The sequence below is a fragment of the Amblyomma maculatum genome, chromosome 3, assembly GCF_055883805.1.
Source record: "Amblyomma maculatum isolate TAMU_Amacu chromosome 3, ASM5588380v1, whole genome shotgun sequence".
NCBI lineage: Eukaryota > Metazoa > Arthropoda > Arachnida > Ixodida > Ixodidae > Amblyomma > Amblyomma maculatum.
Genome location: NC_139346.1, coordinates 188,248,945 through 188,264,525, shown reverse-complemented (window position 1 = coordinate 188,264,525; position 15,581 = coordinate 188,248,945). Strand labels below are relative to the sequence as shown.

Sequence of the window (15,581 nt, the reverse complement as noted above, 5' to 3'; positions counted from 1 at the left end):
GTGTAGGATGCTGTACCAACTGGACAAAAGAAAAGTCTAGTGTAAGTTGTACGAATTTATTGGAAGCAGAGGAATCACAAGATAAGTTACACTAGTCGATGTCAGGGTAATTAATATCTCTGAACAAAAAAATGTCGGACTTAGGAAACTTATTTCTAATGGCAATTATATTGCCATGAAGGTCAGGCACAAACTTGGGGGATGTCCAGAGGTCTGTAGCAGATGCCCAAGATAGAGTTACCCAAGCGGGGTGTTATTGCTACCCATACGATTTCTACCGCACTGGGGATATTGATAAGAAAAGACTGAATGTTACCTTTAACTGCGGTTAATACTCCACCACCCTTTTTGTTCGTTCTATCTTTATGGTAAATTTGAAAATTATTGCTATCTGGAAGAACTTCTTCGCCAGCAATGTCAGGACGCAACCAAGTCTCTATTAAAGGCAGTACGTCACAGTTGCTATTATCGAGATATGAACATAGTTCAGTGTGTTTAAGGAAAAGGCTACGTATGTTAGTGAATGACAAATGGAGCTGCGGACATGGAATGATATCGCTAGTTGGCTGGACTGGGGTATTGATCACTCGATCGGTTTTACGTTGTGGCTATCTTGAAACTCCGGTTACTTTGTCAGCATCACAGTCATAAATGTAAACTAAATCACCCATGCAAAATTTATCAACACTTAACCTGTAGGCGTTTTTTTTTTTATTTCGCAAATTCTAGCAGCCTTTTTCTGGCTAGCCGTGTATGAAACGAAAAATCCTCATGTACAGTATAATCAGTGTCCTTAACTTCTTCCCATTTTCCAGAGTCAGTTGTTTATCCTTAAAGAATGTAAATCTAACGATGATTGGCCGGCATTTGCCAGCGTGAAACTGCCCTAGACGGTGTGCTTATTGAATTTGTGTTGACTCGAGATTTCTCCCAAGTTTATCGCAGCAAAGCTCGATTACTTTGCTTTCTGCTCAATTACTTTGCTCTGTAGCAGATGCCCACATGATGTCACTTGTGTAGCCCCTAAGTTTTTTGCAGTCGAGATTCTTAAATTCTGCGGAATAGGAGTGAATATCTGCAAAACATCCACTGATTGAGAACTAAGTGTTTGCAAAATTCTGTAGCAGGCATCAAACTATGCTTGAGAATGCGGTGTTATATTCAGAACTGTTAGTTTAAAACTCTTTTACGCAAGAGCATATACAGCACGTTTGGCTAAGAAGGCATTGCTGCATCCCAGTTTCGGCTTGGTCTTTGTCGGGGATGTTCAGAACATGCTAGGAAAAATGGAGGCCTGTAGTTGAGGTGGTGTTCCTTCCTTTACAGAGTGTGTTAGCATGTGTCCACCTGGAACTGTGACAGATACTAAGCCTTTACTTTCCTATAAGTCAATTTACAAGCTAAGTATAAGTGTGCTCGGAAAAGTGATACTGATACTGCACCTCCCTCTCCCCAATAACCTACTTAATCAAAAAATAATTTTAAAATTTAACGGACTAAAGATACTGTTCTATTTACTCTCAACGCAAAGTTTGAGCATCCCACTAATTTTTGTTTTCTCCAGGCTCTTTGGGCAGCTTAAGTGACGTACCTTTTTTGCTAGGGTCAAAAGCAGCTAGGAGAGGCCAGATTTTGAAATTAACTTGAGACAGTGTGTGCAGTATAAATGTGTGACTATGGATTTGGAAAGAAGGTGGTATGGGCTGTTGAGAAAAAAATGAGCTGAAACGATTTGAGCAGAGTGGGGAAAGCAAGGAAGGGCAAATGGTTCAAGACCAGGTAGCTGGAAGCACAGGGCAGCGGTGGCACGACTGCTGCTGCATGGGAGCTGCATGCATTAAAGTATTGGAGGTTCACTCAGTTGCTGTGTGTGCACCTGAAACATTGACTCGTATGTAACATAGACTTTTTCATTATTTCGGTACCTTGTGTTTGCTACATGAACCCTCTGCTGTCGTTGGCCTCAACATTTTGAGGTTGCATTATAATTGTAATAATATCATTATCATCATCATCAAGCTGCCCACTCAAATTATATTCGTGCAAATAAGACAAAATAGTCATTTTTGTGTCGTACTGTAAGTCCTGCTACTGCCCATAACAACAAGAAAAAGAGAATGTGGCTGCTAACACCTAATTCTATGAAAAAATGCCTAAATTCACTATTTTTAAAGAACTATAGGAAAATAGGGGTTTTATAATCAGCAGCGGTGTGAATGTGAGTCATTTTTATTACTAAATGAGATAGAATAAAACTGAAATTCTGGTTTTATCAAGTGCTCAGCAAAGGCCTTTTGCTGACTACTCCACAAATGCGGTCCAGAAACCCTTCAGGAGTTGGGTTGATAACATCATATTCATGTCACTTATTGCAATTAGTGACTTTGGAAAGTTAGATGATAATAAGAAATGGTGCCTTTGAAATTTATGCTTTTTTTTTTGTAGCTTCTCTTATTTTTGGCATGATTAAAATTTATCCATTCAGTTTTCATTCTACATTTCTGAGGGATATCCCCCATGATTTCGTACTACTGCATGAATACTTTGATCTCTACAGAATTGCACCTTGTGCACATGTGTCATAAAGGATATGGTGGCAGTTCTCAGCCTCTGCATCACAGTTCAAGAGCTAACTGTATTATTTACTTCCTCATTGCAGCTGCTTCCAAACTGTCTTGGTGAAACCAAGAAAAAACTGAAAGATGTGCATGCTACCATGGTATCTCTAAGTGAGTTTCCTTTTGGACAAGCTTCTCTGTTACAAGCTCTTTGGTGGTCTTGGGAAGAATGGGGAAGGAAATGCAATGATTGAGAGGCAATATATTTTAAGTGTCATCACTTGATCAACAGCTTTCCATGAATGCATTCTGGAACAGGTACACCTTGGCCTGCATCTGTGGCAGGCTGTTCACAGTGCCCACACTTGCTTTTATTGTGACCTTCCACTTTCCAGGGGAAACATTGAGCGAGAACAGTCGCTTGACTGCTGAGCTTGAGAGATGCAAGAAGGAACTGGACAAAAAGGTATTATATAGCCGATACTTGCCAAAGTTATCTCATTTAGCTGTAAAAAAAGAAAAAGAGAGAGACTGGATCTTTCCTCATACATAACACGGTAATGGATACATTTATTTATTTATTTATTTATTTATTTTTGTTTTCAGAAAATGGTACCAAAATAATTTTTGTTGAAAGAAATGGCAATTCTGCTTGTGTGAAGCTTAAAAAGCATCGTAAAACATTTTTTTTTCATATAGTGATATCTATTTGGCATATTTGCTTTGTGTGGAAATGCGGCTATTTCAAGGTAACAGAGCACGCAGGAAGAGCTTGCAAATAAAAACTATAAATGTCACAATGTTTGACACACTGACATTTTCGACGGTTCTGGTAGAGCACTAATGTCAAATGGTCCTTTGAAGACAATCCCTAGGAGGTGAAGGAGGAGAGACATTGAGCCATCATTTCGCACCACTCATGGCTGCTGACAACTCTGTCCTCTTCATCTGCTCTTTCACTACAAGAAAGGCCCTCACTTTCATCATCCTCATTTGAGGAACAAAACGAATTGCAGTCTGCAGTATTGTTTGACTTGTTTGTTGGGGCTCTCGCTCTTGCACTCTGCCATGCTAATTTGTGTAGCAACAAGTTTCTCCATTCTAGCAAAGCAAAAGCAATCATTCTTTCAGTACCTATGCTACCATTTCTCTCAGCAGTTAAAAAAAAGCCCTGGTTAACCCTAGTTGAATTGTGAAAGCAATGGCGGAAGCTTCTTTTGCTTGCTACATTATTCCCCTATCACGCCCTATTAGTGTAAGGTGCTGCATTATTAGGAACACTTAAGCTCATCCTTTAAGGGTATGACGCGAGAGCACAAACTACCAGCCCACATATAAAGTCACGCTTCAACCAAGCCGTATGAATGTGCCTGTGTGTCGTAGGGGTAACGAGAACACAAATGGTTCTGATAGGCAGATTCTAATATCGCCCTCCCGTATAAAAAGCGACCCGAGTCGGCAGCTCCTGCCCGTAGCATGAGGGTAACGTGAATTCAAATGTCATGGCAGGCTGGTTTTTTTATGAGGAGACCGTAGATACGCCTCCACGGCATAGCTGCAGCCACCCGATGTCTCGCTTTGTCTGTCGTAGTGTTGCTTTCGCAACAAAAACAGCTTTGGATAAGCCTTGCTCGTCTTCAGCTGTAATCAGAGGGGCAAAAAGTGTTTAACAAGCTGGACTCATCATAAGCCAAAAACGAGTTGGCTTATTACAAGCCTGGCTCATCCAAGTCTGCTATAGGAGGTTAAAGTCTGGAACTGGTATCGATGAGCAGGGAACAGCGCAAGGATGATTTAAAGAGACAGGGAAGTGTATTTCGATCATCTGAGTTTGATGTAGTGCAGAGTCGATCACACTTGTCTAGAGCACTCGAGCAATGCTGTGCCAAAGAAGTAAAGTGAACTTCCAAGGCAGTCACTGACTTTACCTAATAATACTTGCACTCTAGGAGAGCCACAAGTCATGCAAACAGCACAAGCACCCGCTCATTGCTCCTGACAAAGCTGCTGCGTTATCGCTTGATCTGCTCCGAAGCACCTCGACCGAGCACTTTAGACAAGTGTGGTTAACTCTGTACTAATTAACTGCAAACTATACGTGTTCGCAATGCTTCATACATAGCCTCAAAGACTCTACGAGCAAGGTTTAGAGAAGGTTAGTAACTTTGCCTTGATGTCTGATCTCGGAGTCACTGCATATCTCATGTTCTGAGATGTGGCTCTAGTTTATGCTATTTCCTCATTAATAGGGACAGGTAATTTTTCTACATGTGTAACCTGATGCTCTTTAACAGTTTGAATTCGTGTTGTGACCCCTTATAAGGCCGATTCACATAACGGGCCGTCGGTCCTCAAGATGCGCATTACATATTCACTCTTCACTACTACGCGAGACACACTGTCAGATGAAGGGGGTAAGTTGGACAGATGGGGTTGGCAGGACTTAGGTGCACTTGGACAAAAGCTCGTTTCCTTCCCTACTTCCTGAAATCACCAATCACTTTAATGTAGCTTGGCAATTTTAGTTCTTCCAGTGCGTCGTCTGATTCTTTGGTCTGCTGAGTCTGCTTGCAGGCATATCGAAGCACAGACCAGTTTGCAGTAATTTGTAAATGCGTAACGCATGGCCAGTAGATCCTCCATGTGAATCTGTCTTTAGTGGAGATTAGTGCTGTCTTTCAACAGCTATGGTACAAGTTGCAAATTAGCACCATACCACCGTGCCACCACTGCTTTCAATGTTTTATTAAGGCGAAAGCCTTTAATGGCTCATGCTGTCGTAGACAAAGTGTGTCCCACTTTTGTGGCATTCTGATTGGCCGAGGTGGGATGCGTCCCTGCCATCTGCAATGCCACACTTGAGCGCGCGCCAAGGAACTCCACGCAACAAGAGATAGTGTACCGTCCAAACAAGTGTGACGAATACTGCGCCTTTCCTTTTCTGTAAACCAATTATAATTATATGTAGTACTGCAACGAATGTAGAAAAGTGCTAACAATGGGAGGTAAATTATAGGATAGGAAGTGCAGGCTTTTGCCATTCTCCTTTTAAGAGACATCTAAGAGGCCCTCTAAATTTTTCTATTGCTTGTCTTGTACAGTTATTCATATTCTATATTCTATATTCATATTCAATTCTGTGCGATTATTATTCAATTTTTATTCAATTTAATAGGGGAACTATGCTATTCATATTTGATTTGGTATTGGAAGAACACATATATGTATGTGATTCGGTTCATGAAAAAGTAATATTGACACTCCTCTAGTTTGTTTTGTATAAGTCATCTTTTGATAGCATCACAGCTGTGCACCTTTTTGTGCAGTTATATATTCACTGTACATTAAGAGTGCATGTTAAATGAAATGACCACTTTATACATGCAGGCTCACCTTTATGAGGATGCACAGGCTTCAAACCAGAAATTGGAGAACTGCATCAACGAGCTGCAGCTCCGGATTGAGGCTCTCACTACTGACAACGGTAATAATTCACCCATGCGAGTCATTTAAAAATTTACTTTCTGGTTTTTGCTATTGTAGTTTTCACAGTCCTTTTGTTGATCTCGAACAGAGGGCCATTACTGTGGGCATTAACTCGCCTATTTATATATGCAGGATTTGTCATTGTCATCTCCCTTTTGGCATTAATATTCAATAGCCTTTTTGTTGATATATGTGTCATTGCTTCTATTTAAGATTACCTAATGGCATTGCACTTTGGCACATGTGTTCCATCACTCCCTGAATGGAATACTGCCAAAACTCCAGGCTCCAAACATACTCTGTTCTTTAGGGTCGATCAAAAGGGAGGTGACAATTTGGTAACATTTGTCTTATGACTGCATTCATAAGACAGAGAGCGACGAAACATGTGTGCCAAAGTGCAATGCTGTCAGGTAATGCTTTAAGTTTTTTTCTCTTTGTTACCTCTGGATGCTATAATAGCAGTAATGACTGAAAAGACTGGAGTGTTGGTATGTGGTTGTTCAAGGTGCAGGCATTGCTGAACATGTGGGCAGTGCATTTTTGAACTTTGAAGAGAGAGGTACTTGCAAAGTTTATCCTTCCTTCTTTGTATATATGTGTAGCATAAAATTTTACTTTTCTATGTTTCTGTGAAAATGTTGCTTTGGTAGCATTATCTGTGTTTATGTACTAAGTATATTGGCTCATTATAACTGTGCTAAGAGCAGGTTACTCTGAAACGAGGGTGCCTTTCGAAAAGTGCAGTATATATGTAAAATAGTCATGTGGCAAATAACATTGGGAAGGTAACTGTGATTGCTTGCTGTGTTTATTTGGGGGCTAGTTAGTTCATCATTTTTAGACTGATTGCTTCATAGTGCAACGTGTACTGGACAAGCACTTGTGGGATTTGCGTAGCATGCTTCAGCTGCCAACAGATCCTTAAGTGTCGTCGTCGAATGCTTTGCCCCATTGTATTCGTGCATTGTGAATAACTGAAGCAAGTGGGTGAATGCTGGTGGTCTTCTGGGGATGTTTGTACCTGTTTAGATAGCCATTAAATATTTTATTTATCATAATTTGTCAAAATCTTTAGCGACTTTCTGGTTAATTGTGTTTTCTAAGAATTTAACAGCAGGAAGAAAAGCTGTGCGAACATTTGGGTCTTTTTCATTGTTCGCAACTGGGAATATGTCAGTGAGGTTGTACTACACTTAAGTCTTGCATTATTATATGTAGATGAGTAATGTCGCCTGTTTTGAACTTTTTCTTTCAGATGCCCTGACGGCTGAAAACAGAGCTCTCGCAGAAAAGCAGAAGGACTACGATAAGCTTCAGGTCAGATAATTCTGTGTGCCAATAGCGTAGGCATTGCATGGGTTTCTTTTCTGCATGAACAGTAAAGTAGCAGCCTAGCTCTGTGCTGCTTCTGTACACACATTTTTGCACTAGCTAATGTAGATTCTCGTGTTGCTTAATCATAGCTGTCGGTGTGGGGCTTCCTCTTCTGTTTATGTAGGAAGCAAAAGAACGTCTTGAAAATTACCTCAAAGCTCAGACGAATGCCGCCAGTAGCATGATACGTGAAATACATGGTGACCTGAGCAGTGTCAAGGACTCCTTCAGCCAAGTGGTACGGGAGAGCACAGAAGCTTTTGAGGACGCTTTGCAGAAGTGAGTTCTCATTACAGCGTGGTCTTCCAGCTCACTTGTATAAGTGGGGATGGCCACATATGTCCGTGGTTGCATTGCTTGCTAAAATTCTTCTTGGTTCCAGTGTTGTGACAGAAGTGTTGCAGCAGCGAACACGGATCAGTGAGTCCCACATTCTCATTTCTCTGCTCATGTTGTGGAAAAAGAACATGTGCAGCATACAGCCTGCCTCTATGTGTCGCTGTGTAGTCTCATTGAGAATGATATATGCAAGACATGCATTTTACTTGAGAAGTGTTCTTGCACCATAGTAGTGGTTTTGTATGGTTTAAGCTATAGAGTATGTAGTACATGCATTAGTCACTTCACTGAATTTACTTCCTCTATTAGCAGGTGCGTTATTTTTTGGTAAGGTATATACACTGACTACCTTGGCTACTAGGAAGGCGTCTACATTTGCGTTTACAGTGTGTGCTGCACATCTTTGGATGCTATATTTATATGTTTTTGCTCTTACGGGAAATATGTATCTACACACCTTACTGCCATACGTTTTGTACATGGAGCTAGTATGCTGTGACGCTGGCAGAGTGTTTGGTAGGTGAAACTATAGCCCACTGTGATATAATTATGCAGTTTAGCTCTCAGTTGTACCATAAAACACTGCTACTATTTCCGGGGCTTGCTTTTGAAATTGCACATGTCAACAATTTTCATGTTACATATTAAAAATGTAAAAAAGCTTGTGCAACAGGTCAGCTAAACAACCCCTGGAAATTGGCCGAAAATTTGCAGGTGAGTTCCTTGACTGACATTAATAGTTTAGACAGCTGGCAATGTATTGAGTCTTTCATTGTGTAAAGTACAGTAACAAGTAATGCACACCTGCATCCTCTAGATGTGCTCATGGGCCTTGTTGTTCTACTGTCTTTGCCTTAGTTTTCTACTGCTTGACAAATGCTCTTTTTTGCCTTTGCTGTTTGTTGTTCGTGCAGGCATATGAGCTCTGCTCAGAATATTTTTCTCTGTTGTCAAGAACTGAATAGACTACATCTTTTGAAATCTGAGCACCTTCTTTCGTGCAAGAGGTTCAGGGGACTATTTGTTTTCAGGGCTAGAGTTTTTTTTATGGTGAGACGTCCTTTCAACCTAAGAGTGGGCAATTTCCTCCTGCAAACAGGCTCGTTCTCTAGCCGCCTCCAAAGAGTGGCCTCTGACATTTGTGATGAATTGGCCAAGAAGAAAGAAGAAGTTCAAAGACTGTCTGCGCAGTGTGCAGAAATGGACTCGATCATCAGGGACCAGAGGGTAGGCAGTCGCTTGCACTTCCTTTGGTAATGTGCGGCAAGTGAGGTTACAACGATATGAAGCTGCACGTGAGCGTTGAGAGATGCCATGGTGGAGAGCTTTGGGGTAACCTAACCATCTGTTGTTAGGTGTACCGACATCACACAACAAATGAATAGCTGACTTATTTTCATCTTACCTTGGTCACATTTATACTCAATGACATTGCAGCACACCTAAAAGGCGAGACATTTCACCTGATGCATGCTTACCATTGCTCTTGTGAGTATGTACAAACATTGCCTGTATAAGTCCTGTTTAAAATCTCTTGCTTGTACCTGCAGGCTGAAATTGAACACCTCTTCAATGGCATCACAAAGTTTGAGCAGCTTGCTACCGATTGTGCTGTTGACCAAGCGTGCGTGGAGGCTGAACTTGATGCCCTCAGGTAATAATTTAATTCACACTATGGACACCTCTATTTGTTCTTACGCCCGGCAGAATATGTCCCTGTAACTTGCACTGCAAACCTGTTAGCACTGCGTATGTGAACCTCTTTGTTGTGCTTGCATCTCACATTGCCTGGCAGGTTTGAAGTTGTGTACATTTGGGAAATGTGTCTGCCTAACTTGGAGAATTCTTTGTCCGTGTCCACATGCCCTCACTGTGCTGCTGATTATCAAAAGCCATACGATTAAGTTGGGAGCCCTCAAGCATTTACAGCAATCTACTGCAGTGTGACTGCATAGTAGAAGCATGGGGCTAACAACGTGCGTGATCTTTGGGTGAACTACACCGTGCTCATGCCACCAGGGAGTGCCTGGCTGCAGCCCAGATGGAGGCTGTGCCAGCTGAAGAACGAGAGAAGGCTGCCCTGCTGCTGCTCAAGAAAGAGACGCAGATTGCCTGCTTGAAAAGAGAGCTGCAGGTACGCACAAGCTGAATTGCTTCTTGCTTGTAATTGGGTACGGAGCTGTTTATAATGACTGCGTACGGAGCCAGCAGGTCTGGCTTCATGATTTTACCTTTCTGATAGGGCTTAGCACCTGTTCAAAATTTTAACTCAAATCATTTAATTGCCAGTGATTTGTAAGGTAGTTTAGTTATTAGTGATAGACTGTACACACAGCCTATGGAAAAATAAGGAACTAATACTCAGTAGAAGTTTCTAATGCAGCAGCTTATATTTGCAAGTAATATTCAGTGTGGCATAGTTGTGCAAAAAGATCGATGATTATTTTTACTCACACTGCGAACGTACTATCTTTTAGAAGCATATTCAGGAATTGGGAGAGAGTCGGTTTGTTGTGTGAGGTAATATATTAGCTGAAATTGGTTTTGATATTTGGACTGCATTCACATTGCATGCAAGGGAGTATAGCACATGCCTGATTGTTTGGTTCAACACACTGTTGTAGAGGAGGTTTTGCACACTTGCGAGCTTTTTAGGTGTTCTGAAGGCATTCTTTTTGACTGCTGACTTGTAACAACTACCTCATCTATCTCTACTAGCAATTGTAGGCCTGCAGTATTTGTTACATTTTACGTATTAGGTATGCTGTCAGGGAAGAAGTTATAACTGTGCTTTCCACACTTTTTTTTTTTTTTTTTTTTTTTTTGCAGTGGAAAGCAGGTTACTTGAATATATGTAAATTATGTAAATTCTCCTCAAGCAAGGACAGGCATTGCTTTGTGAGGTCCACATCTGAGCAGTCCAGTGTTTTACAGAATACTAATTCTAACTGTCAGCCAACATTTTCATTTGGTCGGCAACTAATGCATGTTTTTTACAGTTCTAGTACCCCTTCCAGGCTGTTACGGGGTGGGCATGATCAAAACAGGGAGGTGACAGGAACAGTTAAAAAAAATAAATAAATAAACATACATACAAGTCATGCAAGAATAGAATGATAAAAATACCTGTAGGCAAGCAGGGAATTGACACTTATAAAATGAAGCATAATTATTTAACACGTTTCCAATTTTTGTACAAATTCCTCTGTTGATGTAGTGCCAACAGTTATTCCAATCTATTACTGTTTTGGGGAGTAAAGAATGTTTAAAAACATCAATTCTTGGTGTGTAGGTCATAACTGATATGGATGATTAATATGAGGCGATAGTCTTCTAGGAGGTAGTACGAGCCAGGATCAAGGCTTAATTTGCCATTATACAGTGATGCGTTTGCTAACACTGTGTGCATGGAGTACAGTTGGTTAAAAAGCGTAATCACATGTGAAGAGTATACTAATGTGTAGATAATTGATCAGAATCTCAGCCCTGATTTTAAATAATCAACTTTGTGTGAAGCTGTGCTAAGCTAGTGAGTGAGTGTGTCAATGTGAAAATCAGTGGACGAACTTCACATTTTGTAAGGAATAAAACTCTTGTATCGTGAAATTTATGTCACTGAAGTGGAGGAAGCTTTTGCAAGTTGAGCAGCGAACCCCATTAGGTGTGCCGTCCATGTATTTGTATTTGACATCACCTATCTTGAAAAGCTTTCATGATGAAATTTGGAAACCTGCATATCAAGACATAAGTGTGGAAGGGGGCTGGTCAGTGGCTTTTGTGACCCACAGGTCATGCATCAAGCCAATTCAGGTGCATGATTTCGATACTGCTTTTATGCGAGGCAAATACAGTCATCTTCCTAGGGCAACGAGAGCCACCTGGGCAGTTAAGAAATGGTATATATGTAAGAAGTAGTATGGGTCTCTGATTTCTTATCGGGACAGCAGTTTCATTTGAGACACAGAGACAGTGGTAAGCTGTCTGCTCAAGGTGCCAGTTATCACTTTTTCGCATGCTTCTCTTGCCATATTTTCTTACTGTTGCTGCTATATTAAGGGATCGGTCGGCCCTCGACTTTGCTTTTCAGTTATTCGTGCTGCTGATGCTAAAGCTGTTATACTATTATTATGTATTGTTAGCATTGTTGCTTTGTCTGTTCATTTGGCTGATGCTCAGAATTGTTGATTTGTCTTTTCTTTAAAAAATCACCAGGAAAAGAAACAGGAGCTTGCAAGTCTCACCTGGGAAAAGACAGCAGCAGTGGCTGAAGCAAAGAAGTTGAGGTACATAAATTGGCATGTGGCGAATACACCGGTGCATTTCTGCTTTGTGAGTAGGGTAGATTGAGTATGCCCTGCCTTTTCTTTGCCAGCAAGAAAGCCCTCTCAAAGCTAAGGCAGCTTCCCCTCGCATTCAGGCAGAAAGTATCTCATGAAGGCATCCTTCCTTATGTGCAAGCATTTCATACATATTACTTTGAACAGTTGTGGAAGGTGGCGGGAGGAGGAGGAAAAAACATTGGGGTTTGGCGGTCTCGGCCAAAGTTTACATTACCCAAAGTTCGTGCGAAAATGGTTTGTTTTGAGTACACTTTTCAACATTGAATTCTTTGGAAAACTAAATTGGTCTCGCATTATTTACATTATGGAAGAATTTGCCTTAACGTCGGTCTACTAGAACTGTACATGCATTACTCCATGAGAATTCGTTACCAGGGGGAAAATGGCAGTTTTTCATAGGTTTCTGACAAACTTTTTTTGCTGCAAATTATACGAGAGATAAAATTGCGTAAAATATTTATCAGTGATGGAAATAGCAAGCACATTAAAAAAACATGTACTTTAACACAAATACTCAGTGCAAATATAGAAAAAAAAATGGGAAACACAAAATTAGTTAGATGGGAATATAAAAATTTGAGTTTACAAGCTATAGCATTTACAGAAAATTCTTAATATAAATTCTAGAACATACAAAATGTTTTACTGTTTTCTAGATTTGAACTTGCCATCAAAAAATTTTAAATTATAACAGAAATGCATCTTTTCTCCATACTACCTGAAAAAGGCTAATTTGAGCCTTCGATTTGAAATAAATTTTACTCTAAAGTAAAATTATATTATCACAATTTTCTACCTTAAGTAAAATTTGATAACAGTAATTTAAACTGTTCTCAGTTTCAACTAAAATTGCTTTGAGAATGCTGGAAAAAAATAGAAATAAAAAGTATAGCCGCTGTAACATTTGTGACAAATTCTTCATATGAAAATTAGAAACAAAACGTGATGAAGCCAAATAAAATACGTAGTCATTTTCGTTTACCAGAAGCCCATTCACAAAGAATTCAATGGCATTACTGCCTTCGACACGTCGCAGGCGGATGCGTGAGCTTTGACGATGTGCAGGCGCGAAAGTGAACATGCTCCTGTGGGTTCACTGAACCGCCGCATTTTATGGATGCTTCACCGCACACTATTCATCATTCCTGCGGGGAAGCATCCTCAAATAGCAATGGGGCGAATAAAAGCCGAAAAATCGAGTGGTCAGTTACAATGCATCCGAAATTTCAGGTGTTCATATACCTTAGCTCTATGGAGCTTATCGCGGTGTCACGAAAAAGTCCCACTGATCAAGCATATCCAAAAATCCAGGATACTTAGTTACCTGTTGGTCTTCAGGTATATGTCATTTAGAACTACTGCGGTAAAAAAAAAAAAAAAGTTCGAAGTAGCGACACTATGTATAGCAGCCAGACGGCCTGCTGCATGGTATCAATCCAAAGTCTATGCCCGGAGGTATACACAGCCGGCCACAACAAAATTCTTCTTTGCTATGATGGAAGGATGTCCCCTTATCTGTTGCCGAGGCACCGCAGATGAGGCAAATATATCAGTCATACCATATTTGCATCAAATGAACAAGCTTCAAGGAAGAACAAACAAATGAGAGACAGAAACCCAAATGCATGCGCATGCAGCCACTAGCATTCTAGGCTGTTGTTGCTGCATGAATTTCAATATTGGAATCAAAATTTGAGGATGCAACATAGTCTTCTGAACCGCCAATCCACGCCGCAACCTGAACTTCAAAGGCATCTTATAAATAGCCGCCATGCAGAAAAAATACAAACCACGCCAAAAACAAAAATATAGTGCCTGAAGCATGAACTAGATAGTGCAGCAAGTCTGTTACGGTGCTGGTGGCGCAAAATTTGAACTGAGGTTTTCGATCACCGGTGATCGAATCACAGTGGCGGGGTAACAAAAGAGTTGACACTTTCGTTTGACTCTTTCATGGAGACTAATCTGTTTATTTCTGTACAGGAGACATATTTCACTGTACTAGTTGCCCACACACAGCTACATGTGGTGCTGATACCTTATCTGTGCACCAGCAGCACATTGTAGTACTGTAGATTACTTGCGAAAGAAGTCTGTGCTTACAGATATGCGAGAGCAGAGATATTGTGGCTTTTGCTAGGAGCAAACAACACTTACAATAAAAAGCATGATAGGTGTTGTTATAAGTAATCCCTGATTGCAGATAGTCATTTCATTGTTGGTATGACAAAGTGCAGCACATACGTTTAATGTTTGGTTTTTACCTGGTCATTTTTTAAAATAAAGAGGCAATCTGACTGACGCAGTGCAGCTGTTTCTGAAATGTATGAAGAGGTTAGCATTACAGGGAAGCCTCACTTTGTTGTTTCAGGGAGGCCAACAGAAGCTTGGAAGAGCTTCAGTGTGAACGACATCGGAGAGAGAACATGGTAAGTTGCCATTTTATCTCTAGATGCCATCTGCATTACTGGAACACAAATCTTGGTGGTCTCCACTAAGTATTCCTAGGGTTCTGTCTTGAAGTCAGATAAAAATTATGAAGCCTTTGCCGCTAAAGTTATTGCGAATTTGGATATAACTAAGAACCCTGTAAAACAGGTTCATCGAACTCTCAAGTTTAGAGGCTTGAACAGGAAAAAAAAGACATCACCTCAGCATGTGAGAAGAGCCTAATATTATAAAAGGAGTTTCAGTGAAAGTAAATCAGAATTTTCAGAAATCATTGTTTTGAAATATTAAGGAGGCTTCTGCGATGCTGTAGTAGCATTAATGGTGGACATCAGATAACGAGTTATGCTGACTAGTAAGCTGGGCAACAAATTTCTTACAATAGACTTTTTAGCTGTTGTGGTTAGGTGCGAAGTTGAAAATTTGTAACAGGCCGTTGGCAAGAGCCAATATCACTTTTTAGAATTTCTCGGATGCAATTACTTAATGCATCGTGGCAATTTTTCGCCGCTGTGCATCCCGATAAAAAGAATGGCGCGCCTTTGCTGTGCCGCAAGGTGATGTCAACCGATATGCTACTCCGTACCGTTTATATGTAACATATGGTTTCTGTCTTGTGTGGGCTGGAGCAGCAAGCAACGTTGACCACTGCAATGTGGGTGGGATGACAGGTCATGAGGTAAGTATACCGCGGAGTGATATGGAGTGATTGATGACACTTTGTAGTGCCTGCTTTTTGAAACAGGCAAGTGGTGCAGGAAATTTCAGAGCCAGAGCACTGAGAGAAGCCGCTTTTTCGAAATATAAAAGGTGACAAGGTTAGCACTACCAGCCAGCTACAGATTTTCATTTCTATTCTAGTGCCAGTAAACTAGTAGAATTTAGTTAAGCAGATTGCTGGTTAGCATGATGCATCTGTTTTATGACATCAGCCAATACTGGTATCACAGTTAAATGCTGATATAAAGCCATCTTGATATCTTAAAAACACTATTTAAAAAAAAAAATTGTTTCCCTTCACTGAAACACCCTG

The 15,581-nt window shown here is 40.6% G+C and overlaps 2 protein-coding genes across 9 annotated transcripts in view; one reads left to right on the top strand and one right to left on the bottom strand.

The window, feature by feature from the left end:
• Positions 1 to 15,581, bottom strand: part of LOC146197208 (uncharacterized) — a 67,866-nt gene that overhangs the window by 36,445 nt on the left and 15,840 nt on the right. The gene's annotated exons all lie outside the window — the stretch shown is intronic.
• The window catches only part of LOC146197209 (uncharacterized), a 40,468-nt gene that overhangs the window by 10,955 nt on the left and 13,932 nt on the right, over positions 1 to 15,581 (top strand). For all 8 annotated transcript variants that reach the window (XM_084599001.1, XM_084598996.1, XM_084598997.1 and 5 more), the window contains exons 7-17: positions 2,660 to 2,729; positions 2,954 to 3,024; positions 5,946 to 6,042; positions 7,303 to 7,364; positions 7,546 to 7,700; positions 7,804 to 7,841; positions 8,860 to 8,987; positions 9,311 to 9,414; positions 9,780 to 9,894; positions 11,973 to 12,043; positions 14,472 to 14,529. In XM_084599001.1, the coding sequence (XP_084455127.1) occupies positions 2,660 to 2,729; positions 2,954 to 3,024; positions 5,946 to 6,042; positions 7,303 to 7,364; positions 7,546 to 7,700; positions 7,804 to 7,841; positions 8,860 to 8,987; positions 9,311 to 9,414; positions 9,780 to 9,894; positions 11,973 to 12,043; positions 14,472 to 14,529 (969 nt within the window). The remainder of the gene's footprint in view (positions 1 to 2,659; positions 2,730 to 2,953; positions 3,025 to 5,945; positions 6,043 to 7,302; positions 7,365 to 7,545; positions 7,701 to 7,803; positions 7,842 to 8,859; positions 8,988 to 9,310; positions 9,415 to 9,779; positions 9,895 to 11,972; positions 12,044 to 14,471; positions 14,530 to 15,581) is intronic.